Source organism: Amphibalanus amphitrite, unplaced genomic scaffold, assembly GCF_019059575.1.
Source record: "Amphibalanus amphitrite isolate SeventyFive unplaced genomic scaffold, NRLGWU_Aamphi_draft 000951F_arrow, whole genome shotgun sequence".
Taxonomy (NCBI): domain Eukaryota; kingdom Metazoa; phylum Arthropoda; class Thecostraca; order Balanomorpha; family Balanidae; genus Amphibalanus; species Amphibalanus amphitrite.
The window spans coordinates 158,927-181,854 of record NW_024882445.1 but is presented as its reverse complement, the minus strand read 5'-3'; the positions used below and the strand labels follow the sequence as shown (position 1 = coordinate 181,854).

General features: G+C 46.9%; 1 protein-coding gene across 2 annotated transcripts in view; it reads right to left on the bottom strand.

Annotated features, from left to right (window-relative positions):
• Positions 1–22,330, bottom strand: part of LOC122368493 (protein scarlet-like) — a 40,680-nt gene extending 18,350 nt beyond the window's left edge. The window contains exons 1-4 of one of the 2 annotated variants that reach the window (XM_043342470.1): positions 22,154–22,330; positions 7,365–7,474; positions 5,921–6,113; positions 5,623–5,671 (exon numbers count right to left, since the gene is read on the bottom strand). In XM_043342470.1, coding sequence (XP_043198405.1) covers positions 5,623–5,671; positions 5,921–6,113; positions 7,365–7,445 — 323 coding nt within the window. In that variant the 5' untranslated portion in view covers positions 7,446–7,474; positions 22,154–22,330. The other variant, XM_043342469.1, reaches the window with a different exon arrangement.
• Between the last annotated feature and the right edge of the window lie 598 nt (positions 22,331–22,928).

Genomic DNA, 22,928 nt, shown 5'->3' with positions numbered 1-22,928 from the left:
GCCACGGCAGGATCTGCCGTGACCCACCGATCGGCATTCATTGACCCCGGCGGGGACCGAATGATGACCCGCGTCGGCGAGCGGCTCTCCTCAGCCATACCCAATCTAAAACCGGCGAACAGAGGTACGCGTACGCGCATACTAAGAGTTTTACATTTAGGTAATGATAACCAGAAGCCGCTCGTAATGCATTTATTTGTCCCATTTGGGACTTGCTATTCCTCGCACATACCTAATTCAGGGGGAGATATTTTTCACAAAAGAATTTCATGGATCGAGAACGCCATTTATAGCATTTCATTCACAATAACGCACTTTACAGCCGGTCATTACGGTTGAAAGTCTATTTATGGTATCTGGTTCGAGGTGACGAATTTCCATCTATTGACGGTGATGAGGTCTATTTTTAGAGCAGTGTCCTCGGCACCTTTCCAAACCGGGCTCGCCAGAGGGCATACCTAACTCTGGATCCGTCGGTCGATGCCTCGACAGTCGGGGATATCTGTATTCTGTACAGTATCGCCAATTAGCAGAGGCGCGGGGTCATGGGCGCCACATGATTAAAATGTTTTACGTATACGTGTAGCATAAAAGCGAATTAATCGGCAGGGGAAGACAAGGTTAGATTCCCCCCTCCTGGCATCGAATGTTTAATTAACATCATTATACGGGCATGCGTTACGGGCATATTCCAAACATTGCTTATTTCCGCTTTTTATGCTATCCGGATATCCGGCTTCGGGTCATGCGGGGGCTTAGTTCACGATGAGCAAATTTATCAGCCATTCCATGCTTTTGTTGTTGCAACGGAGCAGCGCATTATTTTTCCCTAAGTTTACCTATCGGGGCTACTTGGATGTCCCACGGCGTATGTATATCGCTGACCTTGTATTGACGGTCCAGCCGGCCGGCCGGTCACCGGGTACGTCCCTCGTCCCAGCTCGCCGGTCCCTCGTCCCAGCCAGTCGGCCACTCGTCCCAGCCAGTTGGCCACTCGTCCCCAGCTCGCCGGTCACTGCTTCCAACCACTCGGTCCCCCGTCCCAGTGCGAGTGGCATCGGGACTTCAGTTGGCGGCTATAGCTTTTTCGGTTTGTTTATTCTAGCATCTCTTTGGGTCAAAATATGTGTGAAATAATGCACGCCATTTAAGTTTGTATTTTTTTTCGAGCTACGAAATAGGTAACTTCAGCTACATTTTATGAAAACAGGAGTGGGGGAGCAAATAACAAGTCACTTTTTGTGAAAATGGATGATCATTAAGCAAACTTATTGAAATTACTATTTTTTAGGGAAGTTGACAACAATGCCAATTATCTTTGCAAGATTATTGCCTATTACGAAGGAATTACCGGATCTGTTCTTTTAGGCATTTCTATACCTCGTTTTCCTTAATAGGTACTCCTTCTTAAGTGTGCAAAACCATTCATTACGTGCAGTATTATATACTATCCAGTGATGGATTTATGAACATTCATTACCACAGATCCTGTAAGCCATTTCCAGAAGCTGTTTTGCCATGCCCGAGGCTCGTTTTAAATCTGACGGCATGTTCATTGCCCGTACCTACGGCTGAATTCACTACTCTGGCATAATCAGGTGCAATCCAGCGTCATTTAAAGGCCATAGTGCTGACGGCACTTTAACCCGCGAGTTGCTGGGGGGGGGGGCGTTAAACGCCCCCACTTTTTTCGCCGGGCCATAGCATAAAAACGGCGCGCCGCAGGCGCGCCAAATTTTGGGTACCTGTATGGAATTGATTGAAGTGTATTGTGACAAAGTTTCAAAAAAATCGGTCAGAAAATTTTTGAGATATCGAGGTTTTAGTGACGTCATGATTTCTGAGTTTTCGACCAAAAACGGCATATGTTCCAAAAATCATATAAAATCACAGAATAGACATACAGACATGCCGTAAACGCCATTAGACTGCCAATACCATGAACAATCAAATGGCTATCTTCGATTATTGATTATCGATCTGCATTTTCCAAAATCTTGAACTGAATCTTGGCAATTTCTCGTGACTACTTCACGACCATGATACATGCATTTCTTAAATTGAACTTTTTGAGCCAAACACGTACACATATGACAAAATGAATTTCACCATCGTGTTCTACGCCCCAAATTACCCATAAAACATGTGTCACAGGCTGCGAATATCAGTTTTGATTTTCGGGGACATGTGCCTACCCGGTTGACCTGACCTTGACCCTGACCTATGCTTGACTGACCCCTACATGAAGCTGACACTCTTGTAGGCCTTATATGATGGATTGTGCACCGTTTTGACAGAGTTTATGACGAGAGCCGCCCATTGCGAAGTCCTGAAGTCCATGCTACTGGAAGCCCGATTTCAGGTGTTTGACCTGACCTTGACCCGACCTGTGACCTCAAAATTCAACTTTAAAGTACTCATCTGACGCGTCTCGTCGCGTTCTTTCGTTTGCCGCCTCGTGCGTTTCGCTGCGCCTATTGGTTCTCGAGTTATCGGCTGGGGGCGTTTAACGCCCCCCCCCCCCCAGCAAACGGTGGGTGGCGAAATACCCCAGCAACTGCCGGGTTAAAGGTTTTAAGATGAAAAATTGCCCATAAGGAACGCAATAAAAGTACTTCGCTGACTTTTATTTCAACGTTCTGTGTCAAGAAGAAAACCAGCTTAATAACATCTGGTGAACACAACAAGTACGTATTCGCACTGTCTCGCGCATAAGGAGTATGCCAAATTTGGTGGCGCTACGCGTCGCCGTTTTTACGCTATTTGCGAAAACCTTAGGGGGTGTGCATCAACCCCCCTGGCCCGGCGAGGGTTAATCTAACATTATTATTGAGTTGAATTGCACACTATGATGAGTGACAATACGGCACATTACATTATTACTGAGTTTAATTATACTATGTAAGTGACATTATGGCACATTAAATATCATTATGACGTTTAATAACTCAACGCAATGAGACGAGGGAGATGGATTTTTTTTTTTTAATGCGTACCTGTGTAAGAACTGTATCGCATAGTCATAAAGAAAATGAAAATAGATCCCATTGGTATTGAAATTCGTACACAACATGCGAAATCGGAAATATCAAAAAAAATCGACACGACAGCAAAATTTTGGCTGTATATGTAATTGATAGATTTAATCATTGAGTTAATATTATACCAATTATGAATGAAAAGGCCCGCCAGAGTGGTCGGGGATTTCCCGTCATTTTTGCCGGCGGCTGCGTTGCATCATTGCACGCTACCGGACGCTACTACGGGTTGATGAGATTATAATGCAGTGAAGATGGAAGATGTTTCGTGCGGCCATCTCGTGATCGTTGTGCTCCGTTGTTTAATTATCGCATCGCTGGCCGCTGGGTATTCTTCTCTTCCACGTCCTATTGCCCTATGGCGCCAACGTTGGAAAGAACGGAGCTGAGATGCCTTTGGAGCACTTTGCACGCGTTTTCAGTCATTGCAGACAGACAGACAGGAGGTAGCTTAGCTTTCTTGATAGCTTTGAGAGAGATGCTCTTAGCGTGTAGGTACTTCAGTATGCACAATGCGGGCTTGTGCACCGTGCAATGTGTATAAATAATTGTTGTGCCTTAGACCACTTTTTTAATGTTCACAAGACCAGCGTATAGTGATGGCTATGACAGTGTATGTTGGAATGCTTCTGCTTTTTTTCCTCGACATATCGAGTAGAGGTCAGGTGTTCAAAAGCTTTTGACCAGCATTACAGTTGCACATCAAGGATATTTTTCATGATAAATGGTCTTCTCCAGAGCTTACGGACTGCTAGATATGCGACTTTTACCTTTTCCGACTGCCTAAAAGTAGAATATCTGTTGCATCGGTACGTTCTCTAGTGTACGAAAATATAAGATAAATACGCATATAAATAAAATGTGATTGATGAATTGAGCATGTCACGAATTAATTGGTATTCAGAGAACAGTATTGACGTCCAAACAACTAGTGTACTTAATGACCCCCGGACATTGCAGCAAAACAAAGCATTTGATTTATTACGGCCGTCTTGACAGTTGGCGGCATAGTTACCATCAGAGGGAAGCCTACCGCAGGTGATCATGTACAAATATTAGTCAGAGTTTCCAACTATGCCCGATGGCAGGGGCACGGCATGCAACGATGAGCATGGTCAACAAAAAGGGATTGACGATTTACGGCCATTTACTTCCATGTGCATGGCCTGGCATGATAACCGCAAACCAAAGCAATATGCTGATAAGTCTGGTTAATTGTGGCTCGATAGCGGGTTAGTGATTTGAAAAGCGTCCAGCAGAAATGCTTGCTATTTCTAAATTGATGGGGAAGGGGTGATTGGCGGGCTGGCGCTCGTGCCTGACCGTTGTGCTTGTCGGTAATATCCGTCAGGAGATGGTCGCTGAAAAACGGCAAAACAGCACTTTCCTCCTCAATATGATGAATTTGATGCCAGTGAATTATAATGTCGATAGAAAAGCCATTTTGAATTTGAATCTGTTTATTTGTTTAGGAATGATTACCTACGGTTCTGGTTACCTCAACGTCAAACGACATTGAATCTTATCTTATGTTTACCTTTCTACTGATCGACTCATTTAATTTTCTCAATTTCACTACAAGCCTGTGCCTTCTTTTTGTGTGAATTTTTCTTCGTTTCACGGGAGTTCCAGAATGTGACATTGGACGCTGCAGGGAGCATGCTTCCCAAAAACTTCTCCCAATAAAAAACATTGAAGCAGCAGAGCCTGCTTCCTTATGCGCTCTGAGCAGCTGAATATTATCTTCTGATGTATTTCTACGCAAGGAAAAATGCACTTCTTATTAGCTTCGCACGCTGCGGGGTAGATGTCACCGATTGCCCTTTATCCCACGATGTTTTTTTTCCGAAAGCCTTCAGCAGCCTTTCATCAATTTATCTGCCCAACAACCTGCTTTCATAAAACGCTGAGTATGCCCGATAACTGTAAGTTCAAAGTCGTCGAAATAGAGGTCTACGTATCTTGCACCATAGCTTGCACAAACGCAGAAGTGGAGCTTCAACGTGTGAGCCAGTAGTGTTGAGTCTTCATTAACTGATTGAAACCACCCACCTTACCGGTTCCTAACGGCATGCCACGCGTTAGCGTGATTGCAGTCCAGCCGTTGCTGACATATTAACAGGTTATGCACGTGCGCACGTGCAGTGATACCCTAGTTTGACATATGGAAATTGATCGCCTGTATGCCCATCAATCAATCACATTTCAACACAATCAAACTATTTATTATCGGGCCTCAGAACGGAGCCTACTTTGACGTGTGGGAATCAGCACTTGACTCGTGGATTCATTTTTTAAACGTCTTTCTCCTGTCACGAACTGGTTGTTCCATTGATATACTATCTCTATAAACCTTGCCATGATGTTCAGACCCTCCCTCCGGCGGGGCCGGGAAGGAAGCGCAGCGCGTGACCGATATCAGGTGTCCCGTCCCCACCGATATTCGATCTGTGTGCGGGAAGTCCGGACCGCACGCCGGCTACAGCTGACCCACACCCCGGCGGGGGTCCCACCCAGCCCGGCGTCCAGCCGGCGCGGGCCGGGCCAGCCGAGACCGCAGTGCGCGGCTCGCTATCGGACTCACCTGGATCCCATGACGGCCACCAGGTTACCGGCCAGCACGGCGCCGTACACTGCCGCAAGGCACACAGCAGGGCGGAGGTCACGACCGGGGTAACGTAGAACAATATACTGCACGGAGGATAAATGCGAACAGAAAGTAGGTTGATATGAGGTTCGGGCTTAAGTCAACATTTACAAGAGCTAACTGAATCACAGGTAGGCATGTAGATAGAGGATTTTAATCTCATGGACAGTACACACAAAGTTGAATATCAGAAGCGTTTTCAAGCAGAGGTGTGGCAGAGCACGCCCGTACTCACCATTGTTGAGCACCCGTTTCAGTTTGGGCGCCTCCGACTGGCAGCTGCTGAAGACGCTGCTGTTCTTCTTGTCGGGCACGTAGACGTTTACATCGTGCCATGTGAGCGTGACGCCGCCGGTGGGCAGTGGCGACAGTGGCTTCACGGCGCCGTAGCCGGCCGACTCGCGGCTCAGCTCCGTCTCCAGCAGACGCTGCGGCAGACGGCGGCGCCCGTTCGTCACACGCCCGCCGAGATCAGGTCGGGGGAGGGTTCACTGAGGGTCGCCGCTCAGACACGCCGGGACCATCACCCGGCGCGCGGCGCGCTCGTTAGAATACCTACGGCCGCTCGCCGAGACTGATCAGTCCAACCACTACTGGCTATCGCTTGGAACGAGGGAGAGGGAGACAGCGACCAGCTCAGATAGATACGAACGTGGACACTGGACAGTGGACAGCGAGAGCGCGCTGGTCCGACACGCGACAGGCGTGTGAAGGCGTTCACAGATCTCGCTGCCAAACGAGCCTTTTTGTGCCACAAATTACGATGTTTTTTATAACTGCACTCTTATCATCGAAGGAGACTGATTAAAAGAAGTGAATTTTATATTGTAGTTCAGTCCTGATTTCAACATCTCTTTTATTGAGTGGACTAAGCAACCTTAAAGGGACTATCCCACCTTTAACATGGGGTTTGAGTTGAGATAGCCAAGTTTGCGGCGAGGTTCAGAAACCACTATCTATCTAGGTTGCAACCCCCGCGGCCTCTTGGTGTTGAAGAAATTCGTTCCCTTCATTTGAAAATGGGCCTTGTACAAGGCCCTATCTTCAACATGGAGCGACCGTTAGTGTGACGTCACCTCGTTTAGTCATTTTGATTTAAATGGGTTTGTTCGTTGAAAAATCGCTTAAAACTTGGTCTGAACTTTGTTGTGGTGCCTACAGAGTAAAAAGAATCAGCTTTATGACAGTAATGTGGCCTGGGGAAGGAGGCAATTTTGGGCTGTGACGTCACATATTTGAAAGTTTGTGTTTGGAATATGGGAAGCCTAAGATGTTTAATGAAAAATAAATGCCAGAACCGTGTTCCTGGTCATCCAATCTATAAAGTCGGGCACAATTTAACTGGTTTTAACAACATTTTAGGAGGTGGGATAGTCCCTTTAACTGATCCTAATAAGCAATAAGGAATGGGGATGGCTAAGATAATCAGCAGACGAACAAGGAAACAAATATGGACGGACAGATGGACAGATGGACAGACGGACAGACGTCAGACGGACAGACGGACGGGCGGACGGACAGACGTACGGACGGACAGGCGCACAGACGGACGGACGGACGGACGCACAGACGGACGGACGGACGGACAGACGGACGGACGGACGGACGGACGGACAGACGGACGGACGGACGGACAGACGGACGGACGGACGGACGGACAGACGGACGGACGGACGGACCTGGTGCTCGCTGTACTCCCTCGGTGACCGGCGGCCGCCCAGCAGCGACACGCTCTGTTCACCGTCATCGCGACGCACCATTCTGAGTCGACGTGCCGACTCCCGGGTCACTGGAATCAGAGAAAAGTCAGCTACATAGGTTGGCGGTTTCCTTTTTTTTCATGCGTGACTTGGGCCGGGCTGTTTCGCTGTTTTTATTAGAATATGCACGTTTCAGGACTAGATCACAGGACATACATCCATTTTGTTGCAAACTCCGGCGTGAATAGGTGGGGCTTTGCTGTTACGTGCCCTACTTAAATACGTGTCCTAGAGCAACAGATAAGTTCAGTTGCCTGCAAAAGTGTTAAAGCGTGGCCAATGGCGATCGCTCTCCATTTTGAATTTGCATTGTATTGTGCTTGTCCCCTGCTTTTTTCTGCATCTATATTCGTTGTTTACGCTGAGAAACATTTTTTTTTTTGCTTCCTGCTAGGCGAGATGTCACTATGAGCATGCAGCCTAAAGCATAAATCGCAGATGCTTAAACGTAGAAAAACTAATGAAACGTGCACGCCTGTCACCGTACGCTGCATGGTGCAATAGTGCATAGTAACCGGCGTGAGCAGGTGATTTCGTTAGGCGGCACGGGCGGACATTGATACCAGCGCCTCTATCGGTCACTAGGGAAAGCTGGGCTGTAGGCGACGAAATACCGGCTGAGTTGTCACAAGTTAAATAGGTTTATAGACATCCGTCTTGTGAAAAGGTTGAACTTTTGCCTTCAATATTTCTACAGGCAATTTTAGAAGTGCCTTCACATAGATTACAAAACCGTTTAAATTATTTTATTCACTTCAAGCCTTCCCTATTGTTCTTGATGATGCGGGAACTATTTCTAATTAGTGTTTCTAGCTTAGTAAAAGAACATATTGTGCAAACGATGAAAAAAGCATAAATGGAAGATTTTAAATGCAATTTTTTGTAACAAATAATGGTAAATTCTCTACACATCAAGGAAAAGGTGCATGCTAACTGATAATTTAAAGTTCTTGGGGCCAGTTGTTTTCTTCTTTTCTTACGTCGCCCCAATGGCCGCGAATACACTTGTGATGACGCCTATCGTAGCGCATGCAAGTCACCGGCGACCCTGGACGCCTCGTGCGACCGGCTGGTTTCATCAGGCTCCTCTCTGGCCATTTCTGCTGGGACCTGGCTTTAGTGCCATTAGTTGGCTACTATGTGCAGTTGCAAGTTGATGAGACTGGTGAACCTGCTTGGGCGCCGCGGGCACTGACGTCACACCGTCCGCGGGCTCCTGCCTCAGGGCTCTGACCGGCCCCAGACGCGCCTGGTAGAGACGTACATACTGGCCTGGAACTGCCGGCCGCGGGCGGCGCGGGCGCTTAGATCTCGACAGCGGCGCCTCACCGGCCCTGCCATCCATTGTGTTCCTGGCAAAGGGTCCACCATCTCCCGGCCGCGATATCGTCCGTTATATCACGCTCATTACCGGCCGCGCGGTAGCTGGAACGACGCAAGTCGCCCTCACCATTGCAGCTGATTAGACGCAGAAGATGAGTTATGGTGTAACCTAATTGTGGTCTTTTAACACTTAAGATTGCGGAAAAAGCGCGATTCGCGACCCTGAACCCGTCCGGTTGCGTTGATGGGCCGTTTTACAACTTTGTCAGGCTTTTATTTCCCAGATATCGCGAAAATTTGGCATCGCACAACATCGCTTTTAAACTCACCCTATCACAAGCAATTGTACAGTCACAGTACAGTGCAACAATTTTGACACAAAGTCCCTCGGGCCCGGTCGTATCGCGCATGAGATGATCTGTCTGTGTACGGGATCGGCCCCGCGGCTTACGGCTAAGGGCTATTGAAAGTCATGAATATTGTCACCATAGAGCCGGTATACCTGCAGGTAAGCCCATGTGTCTCGTGCGGAGCGACCTCGACGTGCACACACTGCGCCAAAGTGTGACGTGCAGACTGCAGTTTCGGCACGGAGAGTGCGTGCCCTGGGCGAGCCTGAGGAGCTCGCTGCATGTTAGTGTCCTCCATTCAAGGCAGTGTAATCACTCCAGCAGGCAGGAGCGTAACCTGCGCCTGCCAGCGACAAGAACAGCACTGCGGCCGGGCAGCGAGGGTTTGCATACCGAGCAGCCTCGCTTCTAAGAAATGCCTGTGTGGCAACTGGCATGACACGATTCGAGCTAGTGCACCTTTTTAACAGGCGGCGAAACGTTTATTTTATTTGGAGTATATATGTGTGTGTTTGTTGGTGGTGTGTGTTGTTGCGGTAACTGATTGTTGTGTTTTGCCGTTTACTTGTGTATTGTGTATTGTGTAACCATATTGACTTTCCTGCAACCGTTTTATTCACTGACTATTAACGTGTAATAGCCACCCTGTTGTGGACTGTCAGCTGACGAAAATACGTAAATGCAAGTACAAATATAAGTGTTACGGTAAAACGATAAACCGCAAGGCCGAAAATGTTAGGCGAAGCAGTGAATGACGATATACATTTATATCACTGAAAACCATTTAAGTGAAATAATAAAAGGAAATGGTGCATGATGTGAGTACGAAAAGACGAGACGACATTAAATAATGTGATTAAATGACAATGAATGAATTAATTCAATGAGAGCAGAATCGATACATTAATAAAAAAACAGAGAGCGTATTTTTTGAAGTGCAAGATCCTAAAAACTCTGTTTTCAAAGTTAAGTACCAAAGTTCGTTTCTTATAATCTCGTGGCTATGCTCATGCGGCGACTTTCCAAAACGAGCCGCTGCTTGCAACGGTGGCACCAACCTGCCCAGTGCCCACGGTCAATTCATCAGCAATTTGATCCGTCTAATTTCTGGTGTGTGTGTAGGATAATTATCTTACTTCAATTTGAGGAAGAAAAAAAAACGCAATGCGTAACGCTGTGCAGACTGTTTGAATACACATGCTGGTGACTAAAAAAAAATCCTGCTATGCGTGCACAATGAATGCACAAACGTGTGTTAACACACATGCTGAATGTTTTGTTCCACGATTGGTAGTACCGCGCACCTAATCCGCGCCCAGGTGGACCTCTCAGTCAACTTCGCCGTAGTGGGGGTGGGTCGGGGGGGGGGGGCTTTTAGGCCGCACCATGCTATCACGGAAAGTAAGCAAGCTAAAAGGACGCGGTGAAAAAGCAATAGATAGTTCGCTATAAGATCGTTCAGAATTATACAGGTCATTTTACCTGACCTTAGGTCACCGATATCAAAATTCGGAGATATACAAATTGTTGGTACTGATTTCCTCATGCAATAGCCCAAGTTTCAAACTTCTGGGTTGTAAGCTGTATGAATGAATGAATCACACAACTTTTTTTAGGCATGGCCACTTAACTTTCTGGTAGTGGTGACCTGACCTCATGTGACCTGGGGTCAAAAATTAATTTGACAAACGATGCGAAATTGATGTATCATATGCTATACCAAGTTTCGCGGCGCTGCTCGCCGCGGTTTTCTTTACACACGCAAAAAACTGGAAGGTGTGGCCAAAAACCCCCACTCGGGCGAAGGCTAACGTGACCTACTGTTAACGCCAGACCCCTTGAGACCCTAATTTTTCGCGATTACTTTTAAATGCGTGAAGGAATTTCAACCAAGCTCAGGACATGGCCGTTTCAAGACAGGCCGAAACTTTTACAATTTAGATATTTTATCGCCATTTCAATATTTCAGGCACTTGTCATTGACTCGTAATGTTAACTGTTTTTCCATCCTGGATAGAGGCTTTCTACGTCATATGACATTAGGCTCCGCCCACGACTGCGGCATTGACCCGTGCCCATCAGCGACCTCTGTACAAACGACACCCCTGCCATCTGTGAAGGACTATGAATTTCGCTGACGCTTCACGTACTATGAGTCAATTGCAGCAGACGGTCAAGTAAATGTTAGGCTCTTGTTGACTCTTGTATATAGGACCAAGAGGACCATCACTCCTCAACCTACTACTCAGTCGTGCTTCGAACAAACGTTAACGATTCCTAACAAATACGATTTTCGATGTAGGGTATCTGTTTGAAATACGAGCGAGCCGTATGATGTGAAGCTCAGGCAATTAACTTATTATTGCGTTGTTCGATGGTTGCATAGCGATGTACAAATCGGCAGCTACTTGGTGACATCCGACATCCCATTATCGCATTATCTGCAACGCCATAGGCTTTAAATACAGGTGAATATTTCCTAACCTTATGTCAGTTATATGCCATCTGCCCGTCATTTGCAGCTTATAAAAAAGAAAAAATATATCAGCGAACATATCAGCATTGTAGAAGCAATGCGCATTGAGCATTTATGACTCCTTAGTCATCATGTCGCTCTCTGGGCACTGTCAGCCAAGACGCTACGCACAACTCCGCCGGCTTTCGGCACCGCTCGACCGTCGCCCGTCCCCGCTCCCCGCCACAGCGAGAGTGACCGCGCGTCGGCCCGAAACCGCCGCAGGCCAAGACCACAGAGGCGGGGCTTAGCTGTGACGTCATAACGTATCACAGGCTGACTGGTGATAGCCTCTACACACCGGATGAAAATCTTGCTCGAAATTTAACATTACGAGTCAATGACAAGTGCCTGAAATATTGAAATGGCGATAAAATATCTAAATTGTAAAAGTTTCGGCCTGTCTTGAAACGGCCATGTCCTGAGCTTGGTTGAAATTCCTTCACGCATTTAAAAGTAATCGCGAAAAATTAGGGTCTCAAGGGGTCTGGCGTTAACAGTACACTAACAACACACGCTGGCAGCAAACAGGCAGCGATGTAAGCTTTTTCATATGCTGCAGCAAAGCCTAATGACAAACAAGGAGGCATAAAGTTTGCAATATCGTGTCAGAAATGTTGCCATAAAATCCAATCGCGCATGTGAAGACCGTCTGATGAGTGCACGTGATGAGCTTTAGGCGTTATGATAGCAGGTGTGTTCTTCAATAAAGCTGCTCATTCGAGACACTCACCGAAGTTTCATTATATAATTCTGTTCGACTCATTGACGGATGCAGCTCGAGATAAGGCCGGGTGTTGTGGAGAACAATGGATCCGATGACTTAAAACTTGCAGAACTTAGTGCTTGGATCACTGGCGGATCCAGGGGGGGGGGCCACCGGGGCCATGGCCCCCCCCCAAAAGCCTGAAAGGGGGGGCCAACATATCTTTTGGCCCCCCCAAAACGCTTGGAGAAAAATTAATGTGAGAAGGTTGCGTAGTAGATACCTACTAGAATCAGCAGCGTGATTCAATAGCGTAGAGAAAGTCAGGGGCGCGGGAACTACTTTCAGACTGGGGGAGCACACCATAATAGAGATCAACCTAGGGTCCCCCCAAATCTAGTTTTCTCACCGGTTTTAGGCCACTTATTTTTCATCCCTTGGCTTTTTCAACAAAAAAAAAGAAACAGTTGCAAAAAAGGACGGTATTCCGTTTTAAAGTTGTGGGGGCACCGCCCCCACTGGCGGATTCAAGGGGGCCACCGGGGCCATGGGCCCAAAAAGCCTAAAAGAGGGGGCCAACATATCTTTTGGCCCCCCAAAACGCTCGAAGAAAAATTAATGTGAGAAGGTTGTGTAGTAGATACTTACTAGAATCAGCAGCGTGATTCAATAGCGTAGAGAAACCCAGGGGCGCGGGAACTACTTTTAGACGGGGGGGGGGAGGTCACACCATGATAGAGATCAACCTAGGATCCCCCAAATATAGTTTTCTCGCCGGTTTTAGGCCACTTATTTTTCATCCCTTGGCTTTTTCAAAAAAAAAAAAGAAAACATTTGCAAAAAGGAGCGGTATTCTGTCTGAAAGTTGTGGGGGCACCGCCCGCACGGCCCCAGAGTTGGGGGGGGGGGGGGGGCAAGCTGCCACCACTGCCCCCTCCCCCCGGTTCCCGCGCCTATGGAGAAACTACCGGGTTTACTAGCTTCTTTCATAAAGTGTCGTCATGTCTTATCGTCACCCGAGAAGGTCTTATTGCATAAATATCGATTGAGCTGTCAAGTTAACAAACTTGCTGTGGCAGCCTGACCTGACATGACCCGGCAACTTTTCATTCACGGAATATGCGCAATAAATTTTTTAGGAAAACTCACTGAGTTTTCGTTGAAAAAAAAACTTGTTTTGTTTCGTAATTGTACAAGAAGCATATGAGGGACCTTTTTGTCCCTTCCTGCGAAACGGTAAAAGACTTATTTCGGTCACAGCTCAGGCCAATCTCTAAGGGTCAGTCGGGTCACTTATTTCTTAAAAGGGTCCTTACGGCATCCAAGGACCAATTCCGGCTTTTGAGTGCGCCACATCAGCATTTGATGCTACGACAGATGTCGAAATCTGAATATATGTTACAGGCCGTACGAAAATTCGGTCCGTTTGCAAACGGCCTGGCCCAGTCAGGCCATATGAAACTACCTGAAAACACCGGCCGTTTGCAAACTATGACCTGAAATATCAGACCGTTTGAAAACGACCTAGTTAGTTTCGGCCTAGCGGATCCAGGGGGGCCACGGGGTCATGCCCCCAAGCCTGAAAGGGGAACAACATATATTTTTTGTCCCCAAAAACACTTAAGAAAAATGAATGTGAGAAGGGCGTAGTAGGTAGAGAGAAAATACCGTATCATTAAAAATCTGTGAGCTTGATAAAAGTGTTGGTCTTGTCTTCACCCAAGAAGTTCTTATTGCACACTTTAACCATGGATGAAAGAACCTTCATCCCCTGGTTCTCCTTCATCCATGCTTTAAAGGGACTATCCCACCTTCTAAAATGTTGTTAAAACCAGTTAAATTGTGCCCGACTTTATAGATTGGATGACCAGGAACACGGTTCTGGCATTTATTTTTCATTAAACATCTTAAGCTTCCCATATTCCAAACACAAACTTTCAAATATGTGACGTCACAGCCCAAAATTACCTCCTTCCCCAGGCCACATTACTGTCATAAAGCTGATTCTTTTTACTCTGTAGGCACCACAACAAAGTTCAGACCAGGTTTTAAGCGATTTGTCAACGAACAAACCCATTTAAATCAGAATGACTAAACGAGGTGACGTCACACTAACGGTCGCTCCATGTTGAAGATAGGGCCTTGTACAAGGCCCATTTTCAAATGAAGGGAACGAATTTCTTCAACACCAAGAGGCCGCGGGGGTTGCAACCTAGATAGATAGTGGTTTCTGAACCTCGCCGCAAACTTGGCTATCTCAACTCAAACCCCATGTTAAAGGTGGGATAATCCCTTTAACTCTCGATCGACGTGTGAAGTTATCGTGTAAGGTATCATGAAGCCGATCGCGACGAAACTTTAGTACCCTCATGGTGACAAAGTCTGAAAATTTCATGACCCTGACCCAAGTGAACTTTGACTTGTGGCCTATTTCTCGAGACTGTTTGGTCATGTTGGAGGCCATGTTTGGCCGGAATAGCGATTCGGCGTATGTCGGCTCACATTATCCGCGCTTTTATAGTCTTTTCGTGGTTTAAAACGCTCAAACATGTGATATGATGTTGCTCCCACGCATTAGGGCGGATGCCAATGTCACCTTACGGTCAAGTCAGGTCATTGACCTTTGATGACCTCGGTGCACTTTTCCGTGTTTAACATGTTTCTAGGATAGTTTCGTTTAGCTGATTTTGAATTTAGCATTTTGCAACCATTTGAACATTTACGAAGTAGTTTTGATGCCTTCGTATCATGTTACGTAGCTGCCAGTGGTAGTGGACACCTGCTATACGGAGTCAGCGGACGCCCATAAGTACTCCTACTGGTTGATCTGACCTGACCTGCCCCGACATGGTCTAAACGCATGAAGACATTATCTATGATCCAAACTAACATCAGTGGCGGCGGAAGCAGGGGGGCAAGGGGGGCAGCTGCACCCTAAAGCTATGGAAAGGGGCGCCTCGAAAATCTGTAGAGGAGGCAGGAAGTTAAGAGGTGCGGCAGCCATAAAGCTGAGCAGTGCGACACCGCAACTGATAAAGGCACTTGTGACACGAAGAGGGTGGCAATGACGTGGGAAAAGTATCTTTTGATATGCTGAAGAGTGGAGGGCATCCTTATCTGAAACAAAGGCAGATGCTGCCGACCCTGTCGAATATAATCTTGCCAGGCGATAAAGGCTAGGAGGGCGCAGCCACTCGAGAAGCGCGCCATGCGGAAGAGGGGCGCCTGCATGCGAAAGAGGGGCGCCTGTGTGTGGGACGAAAAAGAAACATGTATGGAGACGTCTTTGAAGGCGATAGCCTCCGAACGCCAACACGAACATATGAGGGCTTATCGCGTTGCAGGCTCCATGCGACAAAAAGGGGCGCCTGATGGCCGATATGCGAGAGGAAATTAGTTTGTGTAACATTTATCGGGGGCGGTTTGCCGTTTACAACATATGAATGTTAAGGGAGGTCCGAGATTGGGGCCTGTAAAATTGCACTGTCCGTATGGGCGGTTACACCCCTAGTGCTAGGGCGTATTTTGCGTTTTTTTTTTTTTACTGGGGAGATGATTATGACCAGGAATAGCACTCTGCAAACTTCTATGGGCGCCTGTATAGGGGCGAAACTGATTTTCCAGTGCAGGGACGGCCATCGGCATTGTGGGGCGGCATTTATTCCACTGGGGCGTCTGCCAGTGTTGAAGGGCGGTATTCATTTCAATGGGGCGCCCGTTGGTGTTGATGGGCGACATGTATCACCTGGGGCGCCTATCGGAGATCGGGGCGGCATTAATTTCACTGAGGCGCCTATCGGCGTTGACGGGTGGTATTTATTCATCCGGGGCGCTTATCGGTGGTATAGGCCGGCATTCGCTTCACTGAGGTGCCTATCGGTGTTGTAAGGCGGCAGTAAATCCACTGGTGTCTGGGGCACCTACCGGCGTCGAAAGGCGACATTCATAATTCATTTCACTGGGTGGCATATTGGTGTTGATGTATAACATTCATTCTCCTGGGGCGCCCGGCAATGAGGGGGCGGCATTTATTCCGTTCCCCTGGGATGGGCCCCTATCGGTGTGGAGGCGTCGCCGTCGTATTAGTTTGAAATGGGGGCACCTCTGGGTGGTAATAGATGCATTCATTTCGCTGGGACACCTACCAGCGTTGATTGCCTGTATTCATTCATTTCGGGCTCCTATCGGTGTTGAAAGGCGGCATTTATTTCACTGGGGCGTCACAAACCTGCTACTCCCACCATAAACCTCAGCCTATTCACTTCACGTTAGCAGTAACTAGAAGTCTCTTAGGCGGCGTTCGATGTCTCCCGGACGGCAAAGATTCTTTGCCGTCCGGCCAATAACGTCCAAGGTCAGCGGGGGCTCGGCTGCGGTTATGAAACGTGATTGGCCGGACGGCGTAGAATCTTCGCCGTCCGAGAGACATCGAACGCGGGGTTAGTCTCGGCATAGAGTCTCGGGTATCATTGCGTCGCGTCGGAGCGATTAGAAACCGGGTTCTAACGATCGAAATTTCGCAGCTCTAACCAACTTGCCGGGAGGACGGATGCAACTTAAACGCAATTTAAATGAGTGTTTTTTTTTTTAGCGCCGAATGATGTTTCATTAAGAAATAGTCTCTTCACTGTTTGTGTTACTACAACCGTGTATATGGTAAGGGGCGCCCAGCGGGAAGGGGCGCTTCAATATCGTTTGCACCCCTATCCTAGAATACCTTCCGCCGCCACTGACTAACATGAAATTTGTGATCAGCACAAAAAAAAAACGTATTACAGCCTTACTTTAGGAGGTTCTGACAGGTCCTGATTTTCCCGTCTTTTGGGTCTGTGACCTGACCTGGGCGGTGTTTCACGGCACGCTGCCAGCCGCTGCCAGCGCTGATGGCACTTTTGGTTTCAATGGAGACATCAACAAGCCTATACCCACAACACTACCGAAGGCTGACCTTAGCTCGCGGAATGCGCTGTCAGCGGCTGTCAGCACGACCGTGAAACACCGCCCTGGAAGGTCAACCAATGACCAAGGACCTTAAAATCGGGTATCATCGGCTTCGTCTCGTCACTCACGGGCAACACGCCTGTTTTTTTTCCGCGAGCTCTAGCTTAAAGGGACTATCCCACCTTCTAAAATGTTGTTAAACCAGTTAAATTGTGCCCGACCTTATAGATTGGATGACCAGGAACACGGTTCTGGCATTTATTTTTCATTAAACATCTTAGGCTTCCCATATTCCAAACACAAACTTTCAAATATGTGACGTCACAGCCCAAAATTACCTCCTTCCCCAGGCCACATTACTGTCATAAAGCTGATTCTTTTTACTCTGTAGGCACCACAACAAAGTTCAGACCAAGTTTTAAGCGATTTTTCAACGAACAAACCCATTTAAATCAGAATGACTAAACGAGGTGACGTCACACTAACGGTCGCTCCATGTTGAAGATAGGGCCTTGTGCAAGGCCCATTTTCAAATGAAGGGAACGAATTTCTTCAACACCAAGAGGCCGCGGGGGTTGCAACCTAGATAGATAGTGGTTTCTGAACCTCGCCGCAAACTTGGCTATCTCAACTCAAACCCCATGTTAAAGGTGGGATAGTCCCTTTAATCAGGGGCCGAACGGCAGGGGGTCCAACCGACACCTCCCAGCCCGCGAAGGCTGCGCCACGCACCGACCCGGAGCGGGCTAATTGGTCGACAAAAGCAATTTGAAGTGTTTTCAAAGTAATATTTAGGCTCGGGTTGGGTGGGCTACCATTTCTATTTTTTATTTTTAGTTAAAAAAAAATATCGTTTCAGGGCTGTGACGAAAAAATAAGTGGCCTAAATCCGATGAGAAAACAGGATTTGGGGGTACCCTAGGTTTGGTTACTTGCAGGAGTTGGCCCCCCCCAAAACGCAAGTCTGGATCCGCCAGTGGCTTGGATTGTAGCCAAGGGTCCATTACGGAAGTGATTGCATTAATTGAGAAATGGTACAGATCTTACGTAACTCAACTCGGTAAAAAAGCTTATGCTCTATGGGAGTGGTTCTGTCAAATAACTTGTGAAGCTGCAAGCACACTCCGTTTACCAAAGCTAGCGCAGCGCTTGCCGCCCACGCCGCCGCCTGTTTTCATTTCATTGAAACGTGTGGAGGCAACCTCGCGATTGACAACATGGGAATTCCACCGGCACCCTATCCGCCCTCTGTGGGGCCGACAGGCAGCGGCTGAGCTCCGGCCGCCGCTGGAGGTGTCGCCGCGCGCGCCGGGGGCTCTCACCGTCCCTGCGCCGGGCGGTCACGGTGGACAGGTGAAGGGGGGGGGGGGGAGCCAGTGGGAGGGGCGGAGCCAGTCGGCCGGCCGGCAGAGCCGTCCGTGGCGCCGCCACCCCTCCCCTGGCCTCACCGGGCCGCCGCGCCGGTAACCCTCAGACAGGCGGCACCGCTCTGCAAGCCTTTGATGACATGACTGGCCAGATTTACTACCATTATCGTCAATGACTTATCGGAATGACTCTTGGCAACCGTTCTCCACTGTTCAGTGACCTATGTATCGAGTGTTTCCCTTATAGGAACAAACCGATCATTTGGTCAAATGTTGGAGTGCGTGCACACTGCGCCGGCTATGTCGACTCATCAGTGCAGCGGCGACTCATGCGATCCAGAGTTAGCAGTCAGTTACATAAGCTGGCGGCGGCTGATTGCTCGAACAGGACTTAGAGGTTCATGTGCGTTCAGTGACTGCATTGTGCAAGTTAACGTTTCTGTGATGCTTACGCAATCATAGGCGGCGGAACGGGGAAGGCACCGGGGCACCGTGCCCCCCTTTGATTTTGGCATTTTAACATAAGCCCTATGGCGTTGCATGGAAAGAATGAGACCAAAAGTCGGTAGTGCCCCCCCCCCCCCCGTTAATTGAAGGTGTTCCACCGATACTGTACGCAATAAATGTCGCATACGAAATGCACCATCAAAACGGGATAGTGTTAGTAAGTCTGATGAATTCACATCAAATGAGTCTGTAGCCAACGTGATTTGCCCTATCAGCATTTCCATAGTCGCCAGGTTTGAACTCCGGGCGTGAATGTCTGGCAGTCTTATAAATTTTCATATCATTTTTGACTGATGTTTGACGGGACTGGCCCTGTTTGCTCAACTTCTTTCTCGAAGACACTTTGTCTGCATAGATAAACAAAGTCGTAAAACCATTTAGTGCCTCGATACTCAATGTTGCACTTCCTATAGCGCCATTGTCGCGCGAGATGATTTTACAATGGACTTAGGCGTCAACTCACGAAACAGCAAGCTCGCTGCTGTATAAATAGTATTTCACGAGTGCCTGACAGGCTATTAAAGAGACAAGAATAACACTCGAAATATCACGTTACCTTAAAGTGAGAGCTAAGGCCCAAGTCTACTATAGCAGTGGGCCAAAACGGTGCGCAAGATCAAGATTATCTATGACCCGGGTTATATAACCTGTAGAAAGCGGCCGGCCTGACTGGTTCTGCTTTGCCCTCAATGGCCTACAGTGTCACTTCATGTCCGGAAAGGATTCTTCTTCTAATGTTCATTACCGCTCTTTTAATATCCTGCTGCAAAACCCATGTCACTCTCACTTGAAACCACGTTACGCTGAGGCCGTGCGTATTGGATCCTTTCTTGTACGGATGCTGTGTTTTGTGCTTACTTATTGTCACGCATTTGTTCTGCTGAACCATACAAAATTATCTCAGATAGCAACACGTCATATTGTGTTTCATAGTTAGGTATATATTGAGCGAACTTACTGGAAGCGATAAGCTGAATTTTCGAGCATTTTTTCTTGCTGTGAGAGGTCTGATATGATTGCCATTTTTAATAATTGGTATGAAAAAAACTGAACATTGAGAAGGAGGGTTAGTACCTGAATAACTTTGTGCAGCTGGATTAATTGATTTTGTCTTAAAGCTATCGGATACACACAATCCAGGCAATATGTTCTTTTTGAAAGGTTGAAATACATGTTCAACGCATGTAACTTTAGCTCGTTTTTCTTAAGTTCGACCCTCACTGTAAACAACTGCACGATATTTTCTGAGAAAATGACTGAGAAAACTGGTTGATGCACATTGTATTGAAGAGCTAAATAATGTTTTCAAAATGTGCTCTGAACACCAACAGAGTAACACCGTTCGATTGATTGATGAGTTCACTTATAATTCCCGACAAGTCGAGTATAACTTTGGAATTGTAAATGTAGATTAAACTCATTATGTATCGGTGATAGGAAGTAAAAAAAAAAATGATCAACCTGATCATCTGTGAAAAGAGATGAGCGCTAGCCAGTTTTCTAAGTAATTCATCTCACAAATCTCGTGCTGTGTTCACAGAGACGTTTAGTGACGGTAGAACTTAAAAAATGAACTATATATTTTTTAGCTTGTCTTTAAACATTTTTCTTCTAAAAAGGCAAAGCTTTCCTGACGGTTTGTTGTTACAAAATGTGATAACAAACAATTTCCGTATGCATGTGTACTCTGTCTCTTATGTAGATAGTAAGATAAAACTGCATAAGGCAGGTATACCATTAATTAGAACAAAGAATATGCAGATAATTCATTTTGCATTGTCACAAAACTATATCCAGTATACACATCGGTCAATAAGCTATAACGACTGCATGCTGCATGCTTCTGTTTGGGGTCAGGAAAGCTAAATTTATTTCTCAGTTTTTTCCTTGCGAAAGGTTCAAAGGCCATTTTCCTCGAGGTGCTTTCGCAAAAAGGGGAAAATATGTTGAATTTCATAGTTTATGGGTTGGAAGATATTTTCCATATTTACCACTAGCCAAAATATCCTTAGAAAGTAACATAGGCATGTCCTATTTGGTAAAAACCTCTGACCCCGTTGTGGCTTAAGTTAAAGGTAAATGAGTATCAATTAAGGAAATAATCCACTTGAATTTCTTAGACAAATTGAAAGGAATATCCACGACAGAGCTGCCAAAAAATATTGCCATGAACGCTTAGTATAATAAACGAATATAATGAACCCTTAGTATAATGAGCGTTTGGAATTTGAATTCTCAGTACCGAATGATATGATGCTTTGGGATACAAGCCAAGCAAATAATAAAAATAAAATAGAATATAGTAAACAGCTATGTATGTAGCCCAGCCTCGGGCGGTGAAGCATAAACGTATAGGAAGATATTTTGAAAACAGCATAAAATGGTGTTTGCAAATCAAAATGGTGAGCCTGATACTTCCGAGGTGTAAACCATGATCAGTTAACTGAAGGATGAATGATCTAACAGTAGCGTTGCGATTGTTTTAAATCAGTCGCCGCCGGATAATTGAACCCTAATTTCAAGTAAGTTTGCTGGCTGACCTTTCCGAGCGTAAATGTTTTATTGATGAATAAAAAAGCTATAAATTCCTGTTGCAATCTTGAGTGAGGCTGAAAAACACTTAGAAGAAACCTGCTGCTCTTAAACTATGAATAATTGCCAATTTGTATGTTAGAACAAGACGGTCAAAGCATGTCCCCATTCCACCGCTGGCTCCTGGCGGCTTTTTAACAGATTTTCCGGTCAAAACCGTAAGCCTGGATTTGTCGCACGGGGAGTGTCCATTAGCTTCTTACCTACGTTTCCATAAATCTGTCTGCACATCAAATCTTGCAGAAGGCATAAATGAATGGGTGCAAGAATGCCCTTGCAAAATTAAATGCAACTCGTCATGTTTCGGAGCGGAAATAGAGCTTGCCACTGTTCGAGGTGCGTAGCTACCAAGGGCAAAAAGTGACCCATGATGTCGGTGATGAGTGTCGGCGCGTCATTGAACCTACCTCGTCTCCGGCGACTCCGTCCACTGTCCGCGCACTCAGCCCACTAGCAGGTCCTCGATCTCCGGACCGCTGCCTGATCGGGGGCAGTGCGCGATCTGGCCACCAGAGGCGCTGGCTGCGCACAGCCCTCCGATCGGCCCGGCCGGCTCGGTCGGCGCGCACTGAGTGATCATATGGCCCACCCCGGGCCGTGACACGACCTAGGCACGTGGGCAGGTTCTCGGCACTAACCGGTAATCGCGCCAGACACGTGCTCGATATTGGAACAATTGCCACTTTCTAATGCATTTCGATGATGCATGATAAGGTCTTCAACTGTATTGATCCGCCAGTTTTAATAAGAAACACAATCCTAACCCGACTGTAGTGTGAAACAGTCTGTGGTTAAAAATTGAGCATGTTCTACTGTAGTTCTAATTTGGTTTCCATATTACTTTCTACTGCTCTCAACACCGGAAATCCAATAAATGAATCATTCATATATGACGTTACAACATGACGTTAGAACTTAGAACTAATTAGCGGCGCGGTGTTCAGTTATTAATATACAGCATGCAACTAAATGTATCTTAAATCCGCGCCGGTTACTGAAACTTCACCAGTTCAAAAACTAAGGATATGAGGATGACACACCGACGGCAAGGTTTTGGCGTATTCAGCCATGAGGCTTTGGGGCTTCTTTCAGAGCCAGACCTACAGACACGCCAGCTTTCGAAGGGGGACAGGAGCCGCCGGCTCGCGCACCCGCCATGTGTATTGATGCGGCATCAATACA